Source organism: Gossypium arboreum, chromosome 6 (assembly GCF_025698485.1).
Source record: "Gossypium arboreum isolate Shixiya-1 chromosome 6, ASM2569848v2, whole genome shotgun sequence".
NCBI lineage: Eukaryota > Viridiplantae > Streptophyta > Magnoliopsida > Malvales > Malvaceae > Gossypium > Gossypium arboreum.
In genome coordinates this window covers 127569666-127595005 of record NC_069075.1, presented here as the reverse complement: position 1 = coordinate 127595005, position 25340 = coordinate 127569666, and the positions used below count along the sequence as shown (strand labels likewise).

At 31.7% G+C, this 25340-nt stretch overlaps 2 protein-coding genes and 1 long non-coding RNA gene across 5 annotated transcripts; 2 read left to right on the top strand and 1 right to left on the bottom strand.

Moving 5' to 3' along the window:
- Positions 1-18516: 18516 nt before the first annotated feature.
- Positions 18517-19474, top strand: LOC108486366 (uncharacterized). The gene is made up of 2 exons (XM_017790394.2): positions 18517-18937; positions 19078-19474. Exons 1-2 carry the CDS (start codon positions 18800-18802, stop codon positions 19219-19221), a joined length of 282 nt encoding a protein of 93 aa, XP_017645883.1. The 5' UTR covers positions 18517-18799; the 3' UTR covers positions 19222-19474.
- A 302-nt stretch (positions 19475-19776) lies between these two features.
- LOC108486365 (uncharacterized) lies at positions 19777-24635 on the bottom strand. Of its 3 annotated transcripts, none has more exons than XM_053030045.1 (5): positions 23840-24635; positions 23641-23707; positions 21761-23536; positions 21315-21609; positions 19777-20703 (listed from the first exon to the last, which is right to left on the bottom strand). In XM_053030045.1, the coding sequence occupies exons 3-5, from the start codon at positions 23531-23533 to the stop codon at positions 20069-20071; spliced, it is 2703 nt and encodes a 900-aa protein (XP_052886005.1). In that variant the 5' UTR covers positions 23534-23536; positions 23641-23707; positions 23840-24635; the 3' UTR covers positions 19777-20068. The 3 variants fall into 3 exon arrangements, with proteins under 3 accessions (XP_052886005.1, XP_017645880.1, XP_017645882.1); XM_017790391.2 differs by having other exon boundaries at positions 24206-24635; XM_017790393.2 differs by lacking the exon at positions 23641-23707 and having other exon boundaries at positions 24206-24635.
- On the top strand, positions 20611-21320 carry LOC128294107 (uncharacterized). The gene is made up of 2 exons (XR_008284368.1): positions 20611-20736; positions 21016-21320. It is a non-coding gene; the product is annotated as an uncharacterized LOC128294107 (long non-coding RNA).
- Positions 24636-25340: the final 705 nt, after the last annotated feature.

Below are 25340 nucleotides of genomic sequence, written 5' to 3'. Positions count from 1 at the left end.
ATTCATTGAAATTAGTTCCATTAAACATGGGTATAGTGTAACAGCTAAATTTTTCAGTGGTATCGGAAAACAGTGATTCGAGATTACAAAATCCAATGAGTAAGTTTATAAATTTTAATAAATAATAATTATGGGCCAAGCGTGAATTTAAAAGAATTTTTGAATTAGTGAATTTTGAGATTTTAAAAGAATTAATCAGGTAAATTGGGTTGAAAACGAGGTATCGAGACCTCAAATTCATAAACCGAGACATAAATATTTTAGAAATATTTATGGAGTGTTAGTAAGTCGATATTAAAGTTTCACAAGAAATTTTAAGGTTTGATAGTCAATTGGGTAAAAAGGACTAAATTAAATTAAGTGTAAAATTATGAAATGTGATTAAATAGCTCTAGTAATAATTAAAGGTGGACTAAATAGGCAATTAAACACCCATTATTGGGCTGGATGGCATGTGTGTGCAGGAAAAAAAAATCAAGTGTGAACAAGGGGCAAAATTGGAAATTTTGCAAATTAAACATATAAAACAAGACAAAATTGAAAAATCTAAAGATATCATCTTTCTTCTTCAGAAAAAATGCCATGGGAGGTCTGAAAGTTGCTGTTTTTCATACTTTGACATATGTGAGTTCAATTCTTGCCCTTTTCTTTGAGATTTTTATGTTTTTATAACTTTTACAATTAGGTCCAAGTGTTTAATTCATTAGTTTTTTATTTTATGAACAAAATTGAAAGCTACCATTGATAAGTGTTGGATGTTTATGATGAACTGAAATAGATTTGAAGCTTTTACTTTGTTGTTTGATGATTTTATCAAGTAATTTCAATAGAAATTGATTTTAGAACTTAATTGTGAAAAAGTTGTGAATTAAGGTTTAGTGTTGAAATTCTGATTTTTAAAGGTTGTGTAATAGTTTAGAATGATGGAATAAAATTTTAATTGAGAAAAATTAGCTTAAGTGATAGGCTAATTGAGCAGGGACTGAATTGTATGACCAATGAAATTTAAAGGAAAAATGGTAATAAACATCTTGAATTAAAACAGTTTTGGACAGCAGCAGTAGGTTAAATTTGAAAAATCACCATAAATTGTAGAAATTGAATCAGAGGATGAAAAAAATATTGAATTAAAGCTTATTGAGTCTAGTTTCTTATAGAAGAAACAGTGTAAGCAATTGAATTGTAAGTTATGAGATATAATAAATCTTATGAGACAAGGTCAGAATGAATTCGGGTTCCCCTGTTCTGACTTTCGAAAATCACAAAAATTTGGAGAAAAATAATTAGAGGCTCAAAATTATATTTTTAGAATTCTTAATGAGTATATTTTCAAGATAAACCAACGAGAACATTATCCGAGTTCTGTACTATGAGATAATTAATTTTAACTGAAGAGAGGTCAGAACTATCGGGTAGTGAAACAGGGGAAACTTTAATGAATAAACTGTACTAATTGGCTAAACCAAAAATTCTGAAAATTTTATGGTGGAAAGATATGTGAGTTCAGGGAAAATTTACAAATCTTAGTTTGGATCTCTGTAGCTGAAATGAAAAATAATTTAGTGACTATGACACGAATGGACAGCTTTAAGTAAATTTATAAGTAAATAGTGAGATCATAGATAATGTTACTTATAAGAATGCTATATACATTTAGGATGTGGAATGGAGAGGAGGAGGAGGAAAATAAATAAATAAATAAATATATGAATTTTCAGCTAGCAAGGGTTTTGTTAGGTTTTTCACACAGGAAGAAAAACATAACTAAGTTATCCGGATAAAATATGAAGCTCTTGTTAAAGCTAGAGCAACAGAGTAATTATTCCGGATGAAATATGAAGCTCTTGTTGAAGTTAGAGCAACAAGGTAATAATTCCGGATGAAGTATGAAGTAAGTTTGAGATTCAAAGACTTAGGAGTTGTAACCAAATGAACAGAAGCAAATGGGATGAAAAATTTAGAGAAGTATTTCATCCGGGTAACATACATACTGTTGTTTGTTGCCACCCTTAATAGGTTTACATTTAAAATGGATAATTTGTATGTTTTAGACTCAGGAACTAAATTGAATAAAAGAAAAACTGTAGGGGCAATTTTGTAAAAATTTCAAAAATGACCAAAATGAAGGAAATTAATTGTTTTATTATTTAAATTATAAAATTGAATGAAACTATTAATTTAGATCAAGATCGGTGAAAACATGTTTTAGGGATTAAATTAAAAAGTGTTGAAATTGTGGAAAATTTTGTTATTTTATAGAATTTATGGGTTTTTATCAATATATATAAGAATAATTAAGTTCGAAACAAGGATTTAATTACAAGAACTTTATTTTTCTTTGTCTAAGGATGAAATCGTCATTAATCAAAAGTTTAGGGATAAAATGGTAATTTTGCCTAGAGATTAATTGAATGTATTAGAATATGAAATAAATAAAAATGATGATCAAATTTATTTATAAAGATCCGGGTGGCTCAAATATGAGACTTGAACATGAAAAAGAAAAAGTTTTTGGATTAGTAAAAATATAAATACGAATAAGCAATGAAGTAAGTTCGTGCAATTTGAATTGAGTTATTGAATGTTTAAATGTATGTTTTGGGCTTTAGGGGCCCAATAGAGGGACATTATGATTATTTTCAGAATATGAATAATAAATTATTCGGAATATGAATAATAAATTATTCAGAATTATCTGAAAATGCTCAGTAAACTTTGGTAATGCCTCGTACCCTATTCCGGCAACGGATACGGGTAGAAGATGTTACATATAGAATTTATATTAGCAGATATTATGGTAGTAGAAGATGAATTAGCTGAATATAGAACAAAAAATAAGCTCACATCAATATTCATAAGTAAACAATAAATTCAAGATAATGGCTAATCCCATCTCAAGATACAAAACACAACATTAATATCATGTCTTTGGACAATAATATTAACAGTAAACGATACTCTTGTTGTAGCAATCAAACATTGACAATAAATTATGTCAAACAATTAATTAATCTTTGGACTAACTTATTGCTCACATAAAATACATTATAATTGTCACACATTTATCACCACAGTTGTCGTTGAAATTCTGCCAAATATTAACTTACCTTTGGGTCAATTAATAAATGCATGAATCCCAAAAACATATAATCATCTTGATATTTCAAATAAACTAATCTATACAAAAGAGGTCACTTTGGCGGCATTTTGTTTCAACTAGTCTATTTAAAATATTAGACACCCTTAATTAAAACCTAAAGCCAAAATCAAATTTATTTGTTTCAAAATATTTCTTTTAATTTCATCTTTCAATTAAATTAAAAGATAATAGTATATATATGTATATATATTTATCCCAAAACAACATACAAAGATGTTGGCAAATATAATAATAGCTGAATAAATCAAAATGACCTCACATAAGACTTTAAATTTAAACTAAAATAATTTGAATAAAGGAAAACCTCATATCAAGATATCAGACACTCCATTAATATTCCATCTTTGGACAAAATATTAACTTGTAATTGATATCTTGGTGAAGTAATCAAACATTGACAATAAGAACATGTAGAACAATAAATCTTCCTTTGGGTCAATTTATTACTCACATGTAAAACCGAATAATTGTCACATGTTTATTATCATAGTTGCACATGTAATATTATTAACTTTCATTTGGGTCAGTCAATATTAACATAATTTAAGTTACATCCACACAACCTTTTATATTTTAAAATAAAATAATTTATACAAAAAAACACTTTAGTGACTTTTTGCTTCAATTAAGTTATTTTAAAAATATATAAACATACCAATATTCAAAATTAAAGTTTCTTCAATAGTCAAATGTCAAAACTATTTTTTTATTGCTTTATAGACTTCGAAATAATCCAAAATAAGGTTGTCTTAATAATGCAATAAAAATCGAAAACCTTAATTTTTGACTATTTCTTTTTGTTCCAAAATCATATATATCAAAACCAAACAAAAATAATGTAGTGGTTCAAAGCCAAATAATTAACAAGCACCTGTATTCATAATTTTGGCATGGATAAAAATACCAAAGCAATTCACGCATATACATGTATTCATAATCAATTAGAAAAACTTACCCTGAATTTACCATGTAAATCTAAAATTGTATTATGATTAAATAAATATTCACACGAATACTTGAAAACTACTTTCAAGCCAATAAATGTAAAAAAAATCATAATAGTTGGCATATCCCACAATTCATACAATAAACCATATCATCATAATTTAATCAAATATTTGGAACCATAAGATGTCAAAACCTAAGATTATAGAACCAAACTTAAAACCAAAATATTTAAATATGTATATAGTAGACATGAATTTACATTAAAGCACCCATAAAATTGAATATATAACCATAAAAAATTTAACAATTTTAACGATATCCATCAAAACTTAATTTCACCAATTAAACTATAAAAGATATCTTATTGAATAATGGTTATAAATACCTATTCACACAAACTATAATCATGCATTAATCCTCAAACTCATTGATATGCATTTAATATATATACACACTCAAGTATAATAATATAAAAATAATATTGACTTACCTTAAATATTTCATGTAAACTCAATTTTATATTTATAACTAAAGAAATTATCATAAAACTTCTTTATACGCACAAATACTTAAAAAAAATCCATAATCATTTAATATAAAAAGAATCTCAAATTATATAAAAATCTTTATATGTGCAACTACTTATGAAAATTCATAGCCGCCATATTTTAAAAAAATTCCAAATATTTTAATTTTAGTCGGGTTTCATAAGAACTAAAACTTATATAAAATAATTATAGCAGAAATCAAAAGTAATCATTCATATATATGAATTAAATTTAATGGTGAATATAATTCATCATGAATAAAGACAAAATATAATAATTCCATATATATTCAACTACAAACAGAAAATTTAAAACAAATAATGCAAAAAAATATCTTACCAACATTTTTTTATTAAGCATAATCATGAGCAAAAGCATAGTATACATATAGCAAACTATATTTTAACCTTAAGCAACTTATATTGTGCGTTGTTTTATATGCGCATACATACTAAAACAAGCAAAATAATTGACATAATGCCATAAAAAATTAATCTAAAATGAATTATCAGATTTGCAGAATTAATCCGAAAATTATAAATCAAGATTTACATACTGTAATATCCTGATTTTGGGCCTAGTCGGAATAGTGGTTTCGTGACCACAAAATCCGATATAGAAATAATTATTTTATGATTATTTTAAGGTCTATGATATGATTGCATGATTGTGTGAAAATTTCGTGAAGAAATTTTATGCATAAAGTGCTTAATTTGAAATTTGGGACTAAATTGAATAAATTGCAAAACTTGTGTTCTAGAAGTATTTTGCATAAAATTGAATTAGATTATTAATTAGAGGTCCTTAAAGAGTAATTTTACCAATTTCTAAGTCTATGGACAAAAATTGGACATGGATGGAATTTTTGGAAAGTTTAGTAGTAAGGGCATTTTGGTCATTTAGGGTAAAATGAATTAAAATACAAAATTAAAAGCCAATTTTGCTCATCTTCAACCCCATGGCCGAATATAGCAAGGAGAAACCATGGCTAGGGTTTTCAAGCTTCCAAGCTCGATTGTAAGTCCGTTCTAGCCTCGTTTTTAATGATTTTTACGTTTTTGGAGTCCCTAGCTCGATTTAGCTTATGCTAGCAATAATTTAACCTAGGGTTTATATTTGGAAAAATACCCATAGGTGAAATTTGTGTATTTTGGTGTTTTATGATAGAATATGAAGTTTTAAATTATGTTAGACAACTTATGCTACTCGGTTTTAAGTGAAAACGAGCAAAAGGGCTTAATCGGTAAAAATACCTAATAGTCATAAGTACATGTTAGAGTGAGAATTTGATGTTGCCATAGAAGGGAAAAATGATCAGCATGTCATAAAACATAAGAAAATAGGCTGAATTTTAATTTACGAGCTTTGGGGCAAAAGTGTAAATATGCAAAAGTTTAGTGGCAAAATTGTAATTTTTCCAAAATATGATTTTGGGTCAATTTGAATAACGTGAGTCCTAATTAGACTATATTTTAAATGATAGAGCAAGGAAAACTGAAATTCGGGCTAAAATGGGTAAAATACCAAGTTGTGGACGAAATGGTAAAAATAGCCATTTTCGCATACGAGGTAAGTTCATATGTAAATGTTGGTAACATAGTTATTATTTTAAATGTTTTAATGTTTTTTTAAATGATATGATAATTATTATGAAATACTATACTTGTGATAATTGTTTGATAATATGTCAAATTATGTGATATACTTGGAAAATGTGAAATAGTACCGAGTATCGGTATCGGCATTCCGTAGAAGATGGTTGAGACACATGATTGGGAAAAAGGTCCGTTGAACCTTAGGAATGGATTAGGATACAAGTGACATGTCACTGGGATATTTGGGCATCCGAACTCGTTGAGTTGAGTCCGAGTTCACTTATGGATGCGAGCGTCCGAACTCGTTGAGTTGAGTCCGAGTTCGTGAGATGTAACTAGGCATCCGAACTCGTTGAGTTGAGTCCGAGTTCACTTATGGATGCGAACGCCTGAGCTCGTTGAGTTGAGTCCGAGTTCACTTATGGGCGGGTTACATGGTAGCTTGGCTACATATGTGGCACTTATGTGCAAGTTATCCATGTATCCAATTATATTCGATGTGTTCAACGGGTAAAGTTCTACTCAAATGGAGGAATACTCAAGATAAAAGGGACGTATTGGTAAGTGTTGTGAAATGGATAATTTGAACAGGTATGTACTTAACCCTCGGGTTGCAAACTCGATATAACAACAATATGGTAAGATGATAAATGAAAAGGTGATATGAATGTCTTGGTGATGATTATGCAAATGATGTTTTATGTTTGCTTATATGGTTATGTTACTTGCTATTTGCATGTGAGCTTACTAAGCATTTATGCTTACTCCTCCTTTTCATTCCTTGTAGTGTTGACAAGCCAGCTCGGAAATCGGAAACGGTCGGAGGCACGCCACACTATCCGTATACCATCTTGGCATAATGGCTTGTATATTTTGAGTATGGCATATATAGCATTATAATCATTTTGTATATATGGTCTTATGATATGGTTATTGAGTGGTATGGAAATAGAAATGCTTGGTAATGATTAGCCATTGGAATGGCTAATCATGATCATATTTGGTATTATGTATGTCAAATTGCTAGCTAATCCATGGAAACCATGAAATAGGTAAAATTTACCATAAAATAGATTCAGACAGCAGCAGTGACGTGAGTTTAAAAAATCACTAAAAATATTAGAAATGGAATTAAATAATGAATAAGTTATGGAATCGAAGCTTGATGAGTCTATTTTCATATGGAATAAGCGAAACAGGTATATGAGCTATATTTTATGAGATGTTTAAATTTTTGTGAAACAGGACCAGAGCGATTTCTGGATCCCCTGTTCTGACTTTGGAAATTCACCATAAATTTTACAAAGATAATTAGAAATCACAATTTATATGTACAGATTCCTTATTGAGTCTAGTTTTATTAGAGACAAACGGCATAGTCATTGAAGCTCTGTACAGGAGATATCTGATTCGTAATACACAGAGGTCAGAGTAGTTGAACTCTGAAACAGGGAGACTTTAACTAATAAACTGTACTAATTGGCCCAACCAAAAATTCTATAAAAAAATTAGTAGATATATATATGAGTCTAGTTTCAGGAAAAATTTACGGAATTGGATTTCGAGTTTCGTAACTCGAGATATGATTTTTAAAGCGACTGTGATGCAGTTAGCCAGCTTGTCTAGAAATTTTAAAATGAATTGTATGAGCTGTTTAATTAATGAATTAAGTCCGTTAACACCTCGTGTTCGACTCCGGCAACGGTATCGGGTATGGGGTGTTACATTTAGTGGTATCAGAGTAGGTTTAGTCGGTTCTCGGACTTACCTAGCATGTGTAAAAGTTTAGCTATACTTGCCACTGATCTGTGATAGTGTGATGTCTTCCGACGCGTATAAGTACCGTCTTATTTAGACAGGGTACTCTCCAACCGAGCTGTGCCGACCATGTTCAATGTTATGTGAAGATATTTGAGTAAAATTATGATTATGATAAGTCTCGGTTCAGAAAAGTATGAATAAAAGTTTATGATACATATGTGATAATATGTGAGATGAAAGTTCATGTTGTGATAAATATCCATATTTGCTTAATGCTCATACGATGTAGTGTATGTGGCTTACTTGATAAGATGAACGGAATAAATAGAAAGTAGTAGAGGTATGAATAAAGGTCATAATATCATAATACGAATGAAAATGTCCTTGTCTTGATTGGACGTTGAATGTTGATGAATGTTAATGATATACAATTTTTTATGAGATAAAGGATTATAATGAAATGAACTTATCTATGTTAAATTGTTGGACTGAATTATATGATTGTAATGATATGTACATGATGATGCACGAAATGAAAGTTGTGATTGTGATGCAAATATCTATGTTTGTTTGGCCTTATATAATGTCATGAGCATGAATTAATTTAATTAAATGAATGGATAAGTAAAGCTGTCTAGAAAACATAGAATGTATGCATAAGTATATTGTCTAAATGGGACAATAGGAAAATTGGTGTAAGCCAACATGAATGAATGACATGATTTTGATGATGTTACTATGATGATGGAAGTTGTGTCATATGTGTATGTATAAGAAAGTCGAGTCGAGGTCCTACAACCCTCCCCTTACCAAAGTGGTACTTATAATGGAATTTCATGAGATTTGTATTGAATAAGTTTCCGGTTGAGAACCCAAAGAGTTCAGTGATAGAATAATTATAAGTATGATTCGAGATTGAAAATGAGCTGATAAGTAAAGTTAGAGCCAGAAAGTATCGGATTGATATAAAGATTATTGGAATTATGCACTTGTCCCAGTTAGAGAAGGAATTCTCTTTGGTAAATCGAATTACTCAAGTGCAAGGTCGAGAAAAGTGTAAATCGAAATTTATTCAGAACCCACATTCTTTAGTGAATGATTTAATATGAAATTTGTGACGGCAGAACTAGTTGGGGAAATGATATTTCAAATGTGAATTATCCGAGTGTGACAGATTATGACCGGACAGATTTAGATCTCTTTTGAGATGTTCTATGTGTTCACCCGTTCTCGAAATATTTCTATGGCTATTGATCTTCTGAAGAAATTCTTGTTATATGGGAATGTCTTCTAATTTGGTGTTGGATGAAAGCATTGGTAGTCTGACTGGTTTATAATTTATATTGCTCTATTTCATTGGGTATTCTATTTCATTTCGTCTGATAAGAATTGATGAGAGAATTCATATGATATTATGATTCTGTTTCTTCTACTTGATGCTTCATCTGATATATATGTATGGGAAGATATATTGATCTTGTTATATTTGATTTCAGTGGGATTAAATGATGTTTTCTTTTGGACTTTCTTTCTTTGAATTATCAGGGTATTCTGTATTTTCTCTATGAATTTGGTTTTCGATTCTCCTAGCATAGTATCGTATCTTGGGTTTCTTTATCCCGGATCTCTTTATTCGGATTTCTTTATTCGGGTTTCTCTATCTTGGATTTCTTTATTCGGTTTTCTTGTTATCTTTGTTCCATAATTTGTCAATTACGACTCATGTTCAAGTGGGTTCTGCACCCATGATAATCATGTCAAATATGACTATACTTCTAATTTGATCTTGGTAATGTGGTGATTTTAGTATTGGGATTTTTCTAATTTCGTAAGGATTTGACATCGAGAAAGGCATAGGTGATAAAAGCGAGTTTTAGTCGGTATGGTAAATTATTTATTTGAAAGATTTCATGTGACAATTATGTCGGATTATTTTCCCAAGTCGATAATAGAATTTCATTTTGTACGGATAAAGAGTAAATAGTTTGAACGAGAAGTGTATATTTAATAGAAAGAGTTGAATATTAGTTTAAGTCACTACGAATGATAAGGTTTCCATCTTGTGAAAGCTGAAAAGTTTATTACATGTTGACAGAGTTCGGATAGATGAGAATATTGGTAACAAGGCGTCGAACTAGACTAGTCTACATTGAGCAATGACTTCGACTTTCAAGAATGTATTGTTGTATGAATTGTGATGTGTTTCAAGACAGTGAGGTAATGTGATAGTTTAGAGCATCCGATGTTACATAAAATCGGAGTTGTTAAAGGGGTTAAAGCCGAGCATTGGGATCTATCAAAATTATCCTTGTCAATGTTGATATTGGGATGGAAATGAGAAGGATTATTCTTGAGGCCATATCAGAATTATTTCTATGGCGGAAAGAGGAAAATGTGATGTATCCTATTGTTAAATGTTTGGCGAGATCTATAAATCACATCTGTATTGAATGAATTCCTACTCATCAGATTCATGGAATTTCAGGTCTCTTTGATTGTTGGATTTCTTGGAATTCCGGTCTCCATTAAATCAAGTTGAGATCTGGGTTTTATGTCATGATATCATGGGAAATTGAGAAGGGTTGAAAATTTAAGAACAGTTGAGAGTTGAGACTGTAAGCTTTTAGATGATATGAGAAATTGAAGAGATGTATTGGAGGTACAGTCTAAGTGCAAGTTCTTGGCACTAAATATGAGATTAAAAGTGAAGACCACTTTTTCGGTAAGATTTTCGGGGCGAAAATCCACGAAGGGGGAGAGTTGTAATATCCTCGATTTTGGGCCTAGTCGAATAGTGGTTTCGTGACCACAAAATCCGATATAGAAATAATTATTTTATGATTATTTTAAGGTCTATGATATGATTGCATGATTGTGTGAAAATTTCGTGAAGAAATTTTATGCATAAAGTGCTTAATTTGAAATTTGGGACTAAATTGAATAAATTGCAAAACTTGTGTTCTAGAAGTATTTTGCATAAAATTGAATTAGATTATTAATTAGAGGTCCTTAAAGAGTAATTTTACCAATTTCTAAGTCTATGGACAAAATTGGACATGGATGGAATTTTGGAAAGTTTAGTAGTAAGGGCATTTTGGTCATTTAGGGTAAAATGAATTAAAATACAAAATTAAAGCCAATTTTGCTCATCTTCAACCCCATGGCCGAATATAGCAAGGAGAAACCATGGCTAGGGTTTTCAAGCTTCCAAGCTCGATTGTAAGTCCGTTCTAGCCTCGTTTTTAATGATTTTTACGTTTTGGAGTCCCAAGAGCTCGATTTAGCTTATGCTAGCAATAATTTAACCTAGGGTTTATATTTGGAAAAATACCCATAGGTGAAATTTGTGTATTTTGGTGTTTTATGATAGAATATGAAGTTTTAAATTATGTTAGACAACTTGTGCTACTCGGTTTTAAGTGAAAACGAGCAAAAGGGCTTAATCGGTAAAAATACCTAATAGTCATAAGTACATGTTAGAGTGAGAATTTGATGTTGCCATAGAAGGGAAAAATGATCAGCATGTCATAAAACATAAGAAAATAGGCTGAATTTTAATTTACGAGCTTTGGGGCAAAAGTGTAAATATGCAAAAGTTTAGTGGCAAAATTGTAATTTTTCCAAAATATGATTTTGGGTCAATTTGAATAACGTGAGTCCTAATTAGACTATATTTTAAATGATAGAGCAAGGAAAACTGAAATTCGGGCTAAAATGGGTAAAATACCAAGTTGTGGACGAAATGGTAAAAATAGCCATTTTCGCATACGAGGTAAGTTCATATGTAAATGTTGGTAACATAGTTATTATTTTAAATGTTTTAATGTTTTTTAAATGATATGATAATTATTATGAAATATTATACTTGTGATAATTGTTTGATAATATGTCAAATTATGTGATATACTTGGAAAATGTGAAATACTACCGAGTATCGGTATCGGCATTCCGTAGAAGATGGTTGAGACACATGATTGGGAAAAGGTCCCGTTGAACCTTAGGAATGGATTAGGATACAAGTGACATGTCACTGGGATATTTGGGCATCCGAACTCGTTGAGTTGAGTCCGAGTTCACTTATGGATCTGACGTCCGAACTCGTTGAGTTGAGTCCGAGTTCGTGAGATGTAACTAGGCATCCGAACTCGTTGAGTTGAGTCCGAGTTCACTTATGGATGCGAACGCCTGAGCTCGTTGAGTTGAGTCCGAGTTCACTTATGGGCGGGTTACATGGTAGCTTGGCTACATATGTGGCACTTATGTGCAAGTTATCCATGTATCCGAATTATATTCCGATGTGTTCAACGGGTAAAGTTCTACTCAAATGGAGGAATACTCAAGATGAAAGGGACGTATTGGTAAGTGTTGTGAAATGGATAATTTGAACAGGTATGTACTTAACCCTCGGGTTGAAAACTCGATATAACAACAATATGGTAAGATGATAAATGAAAAGGTGATATGAATGTCTTGGTGATGATTATGCAAATGATGTTTTATGTTTGCTTATATGGTTATGTTACTTGCTATTTGCATGTGAGCTTACTAAGCATTTATGCTTACTCCTCCTTTTCATTCCTTGTAGTGTTGACAAGCCAGCTCGGAAATCGGAAGCGGTCGGAGGCACGCTCACACTATCCGTATACCATCTTGGCATAATGGCTTGTATATTTTGAGTATGGCATATATAGCATTATAATCATTTTGTATATATGGTCTTATGATATGGTTATTGAGTGGTATGGAAATAGAAATGCCTGGTAATGATTAGCCATTGGAATGGCTAATCATGATCATATTTGGTATTATGTATGTCAAATTGCTAGCTAATCCATGGAAACCATGAAATAGGTAAAATTTACCATAAAATAGATTCAGACAGCAGCAGTGACGTGAGTTTAAAAAATCACTAAAAATATTAGAAATGGAATTAAATAATGAATAAGTTATGGAATCGAAGCTTGATGAGTCTATTTTCATATGGAATAAGTGAAACAGGTATATGAGCTATATTTTATGAGATGTTTAAATTTTTGTGAAACAGGACCAGAGCAATTTCTGGATCCCCTGTTCTGACTTTGGAAATTCACCATAAATTTTACAAAGATAATTAGAAATCACAATTTATATGTACAGATTCCTTATTGAGTCTAGTTTTATTAGAGACAAACGGCATAGTCATTGAAGCTCTGTACAGGAGATATCTGATTCGTAATACACAGAGGTCAGAGTAGTTGAACCCTGAAACAGGGAGAATTTAACTAATAAACTGTACTAATTGGCCCAACCAAAATTCTATAAAAAATTAGTAGATATATATATGAGTCTAGTTTCAGGAAAAATTTACGGAATTGGATTTCGAGTTTCGTAACTCGAGATATGATTTTTAAAGCGACTGTGATGCAGTTAGCCAGCTTGTCTAGAAATTTTAAAATGAATTGTATGAGTTGTTTAATTAATGAATTAAGTCCGTTAACACCTCGTGTTCGACTCCGGCAATGGTATCGGGTATGGGGTGTTACACATACAATAAATCAAGAATATCAAGAATGTTATATTATGCAATTGCAATTAAAACATTCTAAACAAGAAAATCTTAAAAGATCAAAACCATAATTAATCCAAGATTTGTCGTTAAATGGAAATCAAATAAAAAAATAACCCTAAAAAGATTGAATCATAATTAACAGATAATCGATTCATTTTAAAAAGAATAGAAACTTAATCAATTCCCAATGATTTGACATGACGAGGCTCAGATGACACTTGTTAGATTTGTAAAATAAATCTGAAATAAAATTTAATAAACTAGGATCTGTCATGTCAAATCATTAAGAATAAATCAAGAACAAAACTAGATGTAGAAGCGTACCTGAATCCATGAATTTCTTGAAGTTTTACCGGATCTTAGGGTTTTGATCTTCCAAATTAGCACACAAGAAATTTAGAGAATATCTGCTCTCTTTCCTAATAATGGGATATTAGAAAAGATATCTTGTGTATAATTTGGAGACTATAACCCTAATATTTATAACATTGGCATATTAGTTCTAATCAAATTCTAATTAGCTTATTATTAATCTGAATTTGATTAGAATTCAATCACTAGAGTATCTACACATATTTGACCCATACTTTATTTAATAATTAAAGACTAATAAAATTTTAACCAAATTAGATCACTTTTAATTTGAGCTAGCCTATCATGATAGTAAATAATAACATGTAATTATCTTTATTATATATGTGATGTTCATATTTTCCAACACTAGTCACGTCTAAGCATAAACTATACGCAACAATTCTTCAGTCATACGTGGTAGCGTAGCTAATTCTGTTTCTTGACATTGATTTCATCTTCCTTGACCACTAATGCGTGCAACCATAGGTTAATAACAAATCCTAATATAACTCTTAGGATCTAATTAGGCTCTGATTACTAAAGTTGATGTAGATTGGGGAAGAAAACAACAGTAAATTAACGAATTAGGGCTAAGCAAATGAACTATAGAAAAACTTTTGATTTCTTTATTAAATTCAAAGAAATACTAATAAAAGTCAGCTGTTGAAAAAGCTGTTACAATATATACAGGAGACTTCCTTGCAAATAAAATAAACTGAAATAATAAAATATATTTATTTTTTAATTTTAAGCTCCTGCATAACAGTTACACCCAAATTTGAATATTATGTGGCTTTTCAAATGCATCCTTAAAACAAAATAAAGCTAGAGATAATCTATTCATGATTTAGATAAAATGAGTTGAGCTTTGATCTTGACCTTTTTTTATCAAGTATTTAAAACCTATTAATAGTTAATATTCACATTTAAGAAAAAAAAAAGATGTAATTGTGAATCAATAAGACTTAGCAATCTTTTTAAAAGAAATACTTAACAAATAATGGTAGTCATTTGCATATTCCTGGCAAGGGTAGTGCACGGACTATTGTTCAGGACATCCATGAAAACTGGATGGTTGATTTTATCAGTTTTATATCTAATGTGATTAGTATTGGAATAGAAATGTGGGCATTTAGAGATCGGTTAAATTTTACTTTATAATTTTATTTTAAAAAGTTTTTAATGGAATTCAAATGTTGAATTTATAATAAATTATGTTATATCCGGTCAAGACATGTGGTAATGTGAGAAGTGACTTGAGAAGTACTCATGGATGACCTTTTGTCTTACACCACCTGGGTTTGACTAGCTACTTGGGTGCTTCACACCTCCATCAGGCCATCCTTTAATAGCAGACTCCCTTTTAGGCTACTCGATATTAATGAATATACACTTATCCCCAAAAGGGGACTATTAAAGGACTACTGAGATATAACAATCTCGTATTATTACCTCAGCAAAGGAATGTCAAAGCAGTACTATGCTCGACGAAAACCAATGTGTAACGAATAATCACCATCTGTATTTTTTGTGACATGATGCCATTAAGCATAGGGACCTTCCCCTTATACATACCTCAAGACACACGATGATAGGATGATCTTTTTCTCCCTTTTCACCAACCTTAAGCATTTTATCCTAGCACAGTCTCCCCAACCTTTCTTCTTTCTCCTTTGATACTTCGACTCTTCTTATGTCACAGGTGAATCTACCTTTTTATCTTCACTACCATCTCCTCCATTGTTGAACAATAGTATCAACAAATTAAGTTTGGAATTCTGATTTGGATATTTGTTCTCTTGGGACTCTTTACTGCTAGCTGCAGGCTAGCTGGACTAGTTTGGATTGCAGTATACCTACAAGGAAGGAAATCATGTAGGCGATATGTTGGAGTAGTGATTTAAATAGTGAATATTGTAACATCAATGAAATTTTGTGTTTTTTGGACTCCTCCTGATTGTTGTGTACCCAACAATGCTCTCAAGTTTAATGAAATGTTCTGTTTTTAGATTAAAGACAATTCAAGTTGAAGACCAGTACAAGCACTTGTTGTCAATAGCTAGTCATACCTGTGCAGTTTTAAACTAATAAGGGTCCATTTTTTATACAAAATTCTTTTAATATAGTGTATTTTGAAGAAAAATATATTAAATTTAATCTCAACTAATTCAAAGTTTGTATCCTTATTTAAAAATTATTTTATACTGACATTTTATATATTTTAGAGTTAAATTTAAATAAAAATGTTTTTTATATATAATTAATTTTATTTTAAATAAAAAATTTGTTCAAATTAGATTTAATATGGACCGAACAAATAACTTAACGTTTGGAGAGATCTTATTATCATTCATGGAGTATTTTTGAATTTTAGAAACTTTTATATTTTTCATATTAAATTATATATATTTAATTTTATAGAGTTTTTAATTTTCACAATTTTTATGATTTTTATATTTTTATTAGAAATTTAAAAAAACTTAATTTTAAAACATTTTTTGAACTATTTATATGTTTTTAAAAAGTAAGGACCAAAGATGGAGGAAAATATGGTAGCCGTTATGGTGCCAGTTTGAGGAAGCAAATTAAGAAGATGGAGGTGAGTCAACACTGCAAGTACTTTTGCGAATTCAGTGGAAAGTATGCAGTAAAGAGAAAGGCTGTAGGAATCTGGGGCTGCAAGGATTGCGGGAAAGATAAAGCTGGTGGTGCTTATACTTTGAACATTGCCAGCTCTGTGACGGTGAAGAGTACTATTAGGAGGATAAGGGGGCAAACCGAGAGCTGAGCTGCTGCTAACTACGTTATGTTCAACTTTGGTATGATGTTTTTGTATGTGTCGACTACAAAGCAGTTGAGTCATTTTGTTGACAATTATGATGCTTAGTTCTTTAATTTTATATCTTTAACTCTGGTGTTGAAATATTTGAGTATTGTTATTTCAAAAAAAAAAAAAGAGAGTAAAGATTAAATTAATCAAAAATTGTTAAGTAATGAAAGCTAAAAAACTTATTACATTTCTTTATATCTTAACTTAAATATCGAAGAGTAATCAAAGTGCCAACTCCGACACCTCCTTACCTTATTTTCTTTTACTTGTTACATTCCTCTATACCTCATCTTCCATCTAAATTTTTACAATTTTCTATTTTAAGGTAATTAAAAACAATAAGAGTTTCAAAAAAAATACATACCATATTTTTCTCCTTTATTTGATTTTAATTAGTATCTAATATTTTTTTCCTTTCCTTTTCCTTACATCCAAACAATTAAAGTTTACATTAAAAAATCCTTTTATATCCAAACAAAGAAAAACGATATCCTTATATTTCTTTCCCACCTTTCACTTTCAATCCATCCAATTTAAGGAAATGAATAACACTGTAATAAGATAAAATGGAAATTTCACTTCCACTACAATCCAACAGGATAAAGGAAATGAAGTTATTTATATATTTATTTGTTTATATTTTAGAACAAAAATAAACTTTGTTCAATGATTTTTTAATACTGTTTGACAAAGTTTAAAAATTTTCATAAATATTTTTAAAAATAATAATTGTTTAAGTAAATAATCAATAATATTTAAAAATATATATTTTACATAGAAAATTTAAAGTTTTAAATATAAAATATTAATTTTACCATTAAAATAAAATGATTATAAAATAAATAAAAATGAAATTTGACGTGCTTCATAAACCGTTTAAACACTTTAATTTTTGATTTTTTAATCTCAATCCTATTAGATGTTAATTAAAAGTTTATATTTTACTACACTGATAATTTAATTGATTAATTTATATCTACTAATGGAAAAGTCGAAATAATTCCATTTCAAATAATAGCCATAGTAATGTTGATGTTGTTGTAGGTACATGTTTAGTCTGGGTTGGGAGCTTTGTGAACTCAAAATTATGAGAGCTCCATCGCATTTAGAAGGTGCTGGGAGTTTATTGGAGGCTGTTGAAAAATAGATGTGTTAAGCTGAACACATATGGAGTATTGTCGGAAAACAATAATAATACTGCGATTAGAGGAGCATTTAGAGACCATGATGCCAATTGGATGTGCAGTTCTACCATGTGGATTGGAAAGGCCTCAATTTATAATGGGAGTTTGGTTTTAGACAATTGGAATTGGAGTGTGTTAATATTTCTGTTGTGGAAACTATCTTAACTGGTGGCGTGGGTAATAGTATGATATCGTAATTACGTTTGATTAGTCAACTTCTATGCCGAAATTGAAAAGTTTATTTCTGACACATCTCTAAGGAACATAATAGAGTAACTGAATAGATGACTATATTTGTAAATAGGAATTATGATGAGATGCAGGTAAATGAAGGGACTTCAACCTTATTATAGAAACTTCTGAAGGTTAATTTTAATTCAATAATTGTTATTTTTAACTAATTTATTGTCATTAGATTCGATTCCTAACGGTTTCTTGTTAAAAAATGAAAAATTATTATGTTTATATTAAACAATTAATTATAAATCTAGCAAAAAGATATTTATATTACTTTTTTTATTTTTTAAGAAAAGAAAAAAAGAGTGAATAAGAGAGAAAAGGAAAGGATGAAAGGAAATTCCCCACGGCCAGTAGAGTCCAACAGTAATTATCATATCTGCGTCATCTTGGGTTCTTTGGATTAGAATCTTAGATATCCAAACAAAACCCCAATGAAAAGTGGTGAAGATGCTGACAAATTAAAAAGGTTGGAGTACGTGCCCCCATCTCTAAAGTTGTATACTTCCTACGCAATAATGTTCTTTCCCCCCTTCTATATAATTCTGCCAACACTAAAACCTTCTGGTTGTTTGAACGCCGAATGATACTTTAATTTTATCCAAAAGAATCCTTTTCTGCAGAAGCTGAAGCGATGTTGGAAGGCAAAGCTATGATAAAAGAAACTGATATGCCTGAGAAGATGCAAACCCAAGCCATGGATTCTGCTTCTCAGGCACTTGATCTTTATGATGTTTCTGACTGCATCTCTATTGCTGCTCACATCAAGAAGGTCTTAACTTGCAACACCCTTTTACACTCCTTTGTTTTTTATGTCTAAGAATTTAGTATTACAAGGTTCAAACTTGGTTCTGGGGCATCTTCATGTATGTGTGTGTATTTGTTTGGGTTTGGAATTTTTTTTATTTGCAGGAATTTGACAAGGAATATGGAGGTGGATGGCAATGTGTGGTGGGTTCAAACTTTGGGTGTTTCTTCACTCATACAAAAGGGACTTTTGTTTATTTTGCTTTGGGGACCCTCAATTTCCTTATATTCAAGGGGGCAGCTTCTTAATTTTCTTTTACTTATGAAGACAAGCAGAGTGTGAGAGAAGGCCAAAAGGGCACTTCACCCCACATCTAAAACAGCTTTATTGGTCAGCAGAGATATGTAAAGAATAATATGCTTGCTGTTGCCAAGATTTCTGTTTAAATGATATCCTTGTTGTTAAAAAGTCTCCTATGCTTGTTTGCAATATTTTTTATTTCAGCTGCATTTGATACTGCGGTGGGGTTAGAATAATGTAAATTATTTTTTTATTGAGAAATCCTTTGTTTGCATTTTGTTATATGGTGGTTGTCTTATTCAGTAGGCAAGCTGCTGCTTATAGATTAATGGCAGTTGGCAAACTCCAACGCCAGAAATGATGAATGATTGAGCCTCGATTATCTTTCAAAGGGAATGAGTCAGTCAAGCTGCCGTGCCCTTTTTGAAATCTAAGCTTGACACATGGTGGTGTAATGGTTGATTGAGTATTGATTGGGTCTGAATGAGCAAATGGGCAACTTTTCTTTGTTGACCTGAAAGACTTAATACAGCTCAAATGATGTTAATACAGCTCACATGATGTTATTTCAAGTGTTCACTAACATATATGATGATATATTTTTATTCACACTGTAAAAATAAAACTTGGGTTATTTACATATTTTAAGTGGCTGAAGCCTAAATATACATTTTGTCAATTACGGCAATGAAAATATGATTTTTCAATGGAAGAAATGGGCACACACTTTCAACTCTGCCCCCTTTATTCAACCAAAGTAAAGCTTATTTACCATTGCTGCATCAACGACCTCTTGAAGCTATGAATGTGCAGATCTGCAGAACCACCATTTAAGAAGTTGGTAAAACCACACACTTATGCACAAATCTCAGCGATTAATCCACTTAATAGTTGCCTTTCAATGTCATCCACTACTTGTATTGTGTCATCCACTGAAAATCCTTTCCTCCAACCCAAGTCCCATATTCCACTCAAAACTTCACTGTGGTTTATATCTCTTTCCAGCATTGAATAAAGACTATCAGCAGGGTAGTTTTTACCAGCAACTTCACTGTAGCTTCTCAGAGCTTCGACCCCATCACAAGTTTCCTTTAACAAATGATCTAGAGAGATATGCCTTTTGGCATTTCCAACCAGGCTAAACCAAGGAGGGTGAATCATTTGAGAATCAGGATTGCTTCTTCGTCGGACAATTTCGTTAGCACAGTCCAAGGAAAGTCGTGTGTCAGCATCTGAGAAACCACTGATGCCAATTTTTTGCAAAGTTGTAGGAACATTTTCAAGAAGATCGAAAAGTTCCTCCACATGATTGATAAAAGCTGGACTGCTCAATAGCAATGCCTTTAGACTGGTCCCGGTCATGATGCTTTCACAGTCAGTTCCGATGGGAGTGATGAGGTCATCATCAACTTCTTCAATAGATTTTCTGCTGTTCTGATCCCCAAAGGTAACCAGGGTAACATCAAAAACAGAACTCTCACTGCAGCGCTCTACAAGAAAAACAAGGCGAAAGTAAAGAAATGGTAAGAATCTTCATTTTGCACATAAGGTACAGGAGTTCACTTTTCTAAACTGAAATTTTAGAATTTATTTTTCCAATTCCATTATATGGTTACCTAAAAGGCAGTTATACTTATGTGAAGAAATGGTGACAAACTCCACCCATTATTTGGAGGTCCTAGAATGTTTTCTCAATCATTTCTCCTTAAATTTCTCTTTAACTTACTACAATATGAAAGCATATCTGTTTATATATCAAATTAAGTTCCTTCTCAAGCTACATGCTTTTCTTTCAAGCTTAGATGGTTTGACTATCCGAGTTAAAAGTCAAGAAACTCAGCATGATGAACACATTGGCTTCCGAATATTATGTTATTGACTCCAGAAGCTCGGGTTGGGAGAGGAAGGTGTCAGCACTAGAAGAGAGAATCAGCAAAATATAACATAAAATTATTTTTAAACATGAGACATTGTACATGCAATTACATCAGAAATGCTGGTCTATATGTATCTACATCTGTAATGTGAGAAAATGGCATCTGGGTAATAATGTCACACCTAGAACACTGATATAATAAAATTTCAGTTTAAAGGGTGTTACCTCCAATCTGAATATCAGTGTGTTCTGCTCCCTCCTCTCTAGGAAGTTGATCTGAAGTTGCAGAGCCATACTCTTCAAAATTAGTATCATTTTCAGATGCAGGATCAATCCTCTTTTCTTCCAAAAGAATATCATTATTTGATGTAAGATCAATTCTCTTTTCTTCCAAAAGAGTATTGTGAATGGATGCAAGATCAATCCTCTTCTCTTCCAAAATAGTATCAGTTTCAGATGTAAGATTAATATTGTTTCCTTCCAAAACAACCTGATCTGCTTTGCATTCTATCTTCTCAGTCTGCAAAGAAGATGAACTGCATTTAAGAACTCTCAATCTTATTTTCATAGCTTAATACATGTTGCACAGGCATTTCAAATCGTAGATGTCAACATTGCTATTTAATGAAATTAGATTTATAACAGCAGAATGTAAACTTAAAAGAACTCACAGTTATTTTAACCACGGCAGACTTGCTCACTGCTTTTTTTGTTGAGCTCTTTTTCATATCAACAGGGCCACGAACTATAGTTTGTGGTTTGCGAGCAGAGTTGGAGTTTGCAGTTGCACTTGGTTGGTGGGAAACTTTACTTTTCATAACATTTGAAGCATTTTCAGGCTTACTGGACTTTTGAGGGGCAACCTTGGCTTGAACTTTAGACCTCAATAAATTCTTTGGTTTAGGAACCTCCTTCTCAAATGGTTTCCTGCTGCTTATCATAGGCTTTGGTATCATGTCAATGTTCTTCTCAGTTGCCACTTTCTTCAGCGATGACTGAGTTATAGAACCTGAACTTTTCACCCTAGTAGAAAGGCTTTGCTTAGTCTTTACTTCCTTTCTCGCTGGTCTGGTCTCATTTTCTCGGCTGTCTTTTGCACCTTCCTGCTGGATATGTCTCTTCACTGGAGTTTCTTTTGTTTCCAATCTTCTGCTTCTTTTACTGAAGTTCAAACCTCTATTGTTGGAGTCAATTAATTTTGAAGGTGAATCCTCTTTTGCTTTTGGTTTTTTGAGCATAGTTTCTCTGTTTGAGCTTCCCTCCTCCTGAAGCACCGGTGCAAACTTCTCTTCTGGTTGCAAGTACCAATCATGTCGAGGTTTTATGAGTACAATAGGTGGACTATTGTTAATTAACCTGCTTCCTGAAAAGAAATCACTTGATTGATAGGAATCAGGCTTAATCTCTTTGATGGAGTTGCTTTTGAGAAGCACTTTAAAATGCATCGTTTCAAGGACGTCCTTTAGCGTCTTCTCTGGATTTTCTGTCCGGAGAGCATATTGAGGCTTTCTCACTTTCGGTGTATCAATTTCAAAAGCAGGTCGCTGTTGACTGTAAATCTTCTTATTCTCTGTATCTTTCTGGGAATTTGTCTTCCATGACTTTGGAGGCATTTCTTCTAGGCCCATAAGCTTTGCAATCAATCTCGGGCCTCTTGCCTTCTTCTCTTCAGCTGCTGACCAGATAGATGACTCCATGGAAGTAAAGTTGTCAGTTTGAACAGATGAAGATTGGCTTGAGCTTGTGGATGGGATATCTGAAGCTGAGTCCAGCGGATATCTTGAAGTGAAGCATCTTTTTTCTTCAGCATTTATGTTTGGCAATAGATTTTGCCTAGCTAAGCTATCTCTAATCACTTCCCTAAGCTCCTCAATGCAATCTCTAGAAGAAACACCAGCTGAAAGGTGCGGATTCTGGATTGCCTTTCGGTAATTTCGCTCTTCAACTGAACTCAAATGCATTCCCTGAATCACTTGATCATTTCTCACCTTATCAGATTTTTCCTTTACTTTCTTCTTCAACCTAGCCAAATGAGATGCTTCTTGTAACTTCCCCAGCATGTGTAAAGAATCCTGTAATTCCAGAGCTCCTTTCAACAGATCCTTTGCTAGATCTTTTGAATGCTGGTCGCACCAAATCCCTCCAGACCATGAGTTGATCACCTGATTCAGCTTGTGAGCTCCTCTTGAAACCTCCAAGAGCTGACAGGAAGATGAGCTATGAAGTTCTTCCATGGGACCCTTAGACACTGTCTCTTCTCTTCCTGCCTTACTCGCAACACAAACATCCAATCTGTTCCTTGCTTTTCGGCCTTCATTCTTATGCTCCATCTTCCTTGAACCACTTTCAGCCCTTCTAATCATTCCAGACTCTACGACTCCCTTCGGATCATCACACACAACAAATGATCTGTAAACAATTGATCTTAGGCTGTCTTGAGGCATATTCTGTTTATATCCGAAGCATTTTATAATGTGAGTCAGATGCTTACAAATACTAAAATATCAAATCTACCAGTACTAAAATATTTCTCATGAGATGATATTCTTACAGCCTTTTGATATTCTAATCAGATTCAAAGATTGGCCGAAACAGACAACAGCAACACTTGTTCAGCTCTGGTTCATTGAAAACAACATAAGCAAAAATCCTTAAATCAGTTGCTGCCGCCCCATTAAACAAAACCAAATGCCATTAAAAAATGGGGAAAAAAACAATGAAATTACATTTCCCTTTGGAATGTTTCAAACCTTAGCTACTATCTTCCAGAGATTTGTTAATCCAGATAGATCCTTAAATCTAGATTCGACCATAAATAAAGATGAAAGACTTAACTTATATGATACCATTACATAATTGAAAAAAGGATATAAATTTAACAAAGTAAAAGCAAAAGTGTCATCTTTATATAAAGAGTAAAGAATGAGTTTTCCCCCCAAAACTTAATGGACAAAAACCTGAATTTAACAATTTCCTCTCATTTTCACCATTTTAAACCATCCCAGAAGAAGGCAAAAGGAAGATGACCCAGATGAGAAAAATGCATGCAAAAAGGGGAAAAAAAAAAAAAGAAGAAGCAGGAGCAGGAGCCAAGAATTTAAGAAGAGAATGCTGACCTTGTAGAAAGCTGAAAGTGAAAGTGCAGAGACTCAGATCCAAAGAGAAAACCAAAGCAGTGAGGAGCATTGACTTTGTTGGTAAAGCAATGAAGAAGGGAGTGTGTGTGAAACAAGAAGCGCCTTCAGTTTTTCTTACAAAACAAAGAAAAAAAAAAACAGCTTAATAGATTAGTTTAATTGGGGGAAATGAGATGGTTAAGGAGGAAGCTTAGCAAGCGGCGTGATTTCATGGCGGTGGGACTTATAGTTATAATTTGTCGTACGCGTGTTGCAGGAATAAAGGCAAAAAAAAAATTAAAAAAAGAGTAAAAAGGAAGGGAAAAATCTGTTGGAAAGCACGACGAGGGAAAGCACGGTAAACGCAAGTTTTGGCAACTACCCCTCTCCTCTTCTTTAACATCATCTTTCTGTAACTGCTCTTCCTTTTTTTTAATTCCCTTTTGGTAAAATTCTGCTATTAATCCTTATACTTTGTAAAAGTTATGAATTTAATTATTATATTTTTCTAATTGGTCAATTTTAGTCTTAACCAAAAGGTAGTAATTAAATTTTTTGGTTAAATTCAATTACTAGTCTTGTACTATTTGTAAAATTGTAGATTTAGTTTATATTTTCCAATTTGATCATTTTAAGTCCTTATACTTTTCAAGTTTTGAAATTTCATCTTGGTGCAAATAATATGGGTTAATTCATTAACTACATTTTGAGTGAGTAATATGTGAAAATAAAAATTAACATTGTATTACACATGATAGTATGTTGCATTTGATTTTAAAATACCAGAGCTTAACTAAATAAATTTAACAAGTCTTGTTTCAGAAGAACTAATATTTTAAATTTTAAAAAGTATATAGATTAAATACACAAAAGTTTCAAAGTAGAAGGACTAATAGAAGCATTTAACCTTTCTTTTTATATTGCAATATGTTCCAAGTTTTATTATTACTAAAATCCTGTTCGTGGGTGAAAATAAAATATTATTCTTTTCAAAATATTTGTACATGATAAATAAATTTAAATCTTAAAAATATTAAAATAGATATTTTAAGTTAATGATTATTTTATTTAAAAATAAGTTATTTTTAAATTCGTGATATATGAATCAGTTTATAATAATATAGATTATTTCAGT

Bases quoted from the DNA above. Each gene is read 5' to 3' on its own strand.
- LOC108486366 (XM_017790394.2), top strand. From the start codon at position 18,800: ATGTTGGAAGGCAAAGCTATGATAAAAGAAACTGATATGCCTGAGAAG. The intron at 18,938-19,077 runs GTCTTAACTTGC...TTTTATTTGCAG, and splicing joins TTGCTGCTCACATCAAGAAG to GAATTTGACAAGGAATATGG.
- LOC108486365 (XM_053030045.1), bottom strand. From the start codon at position 23,533: ATGCCTCAAGACAGCCTAAGATCAATTGTTTACAGATCATTTGTTGTG. The intron at 21,610-21,760 runs GTGAGTTCTTTT...TCTTCTTTGCAG, and splicing joins CTGCCGTGGTTAAAATAACT to ACTGAGAAGATAGAATGCAA. The intron at 20,704-21,314 runs GTAACACCCTTT...TTTTTCTTGTAG, and splicing joins CACTGATATTCAGATTGGAG to AGCGCTGCAGTGAGAGTTCT.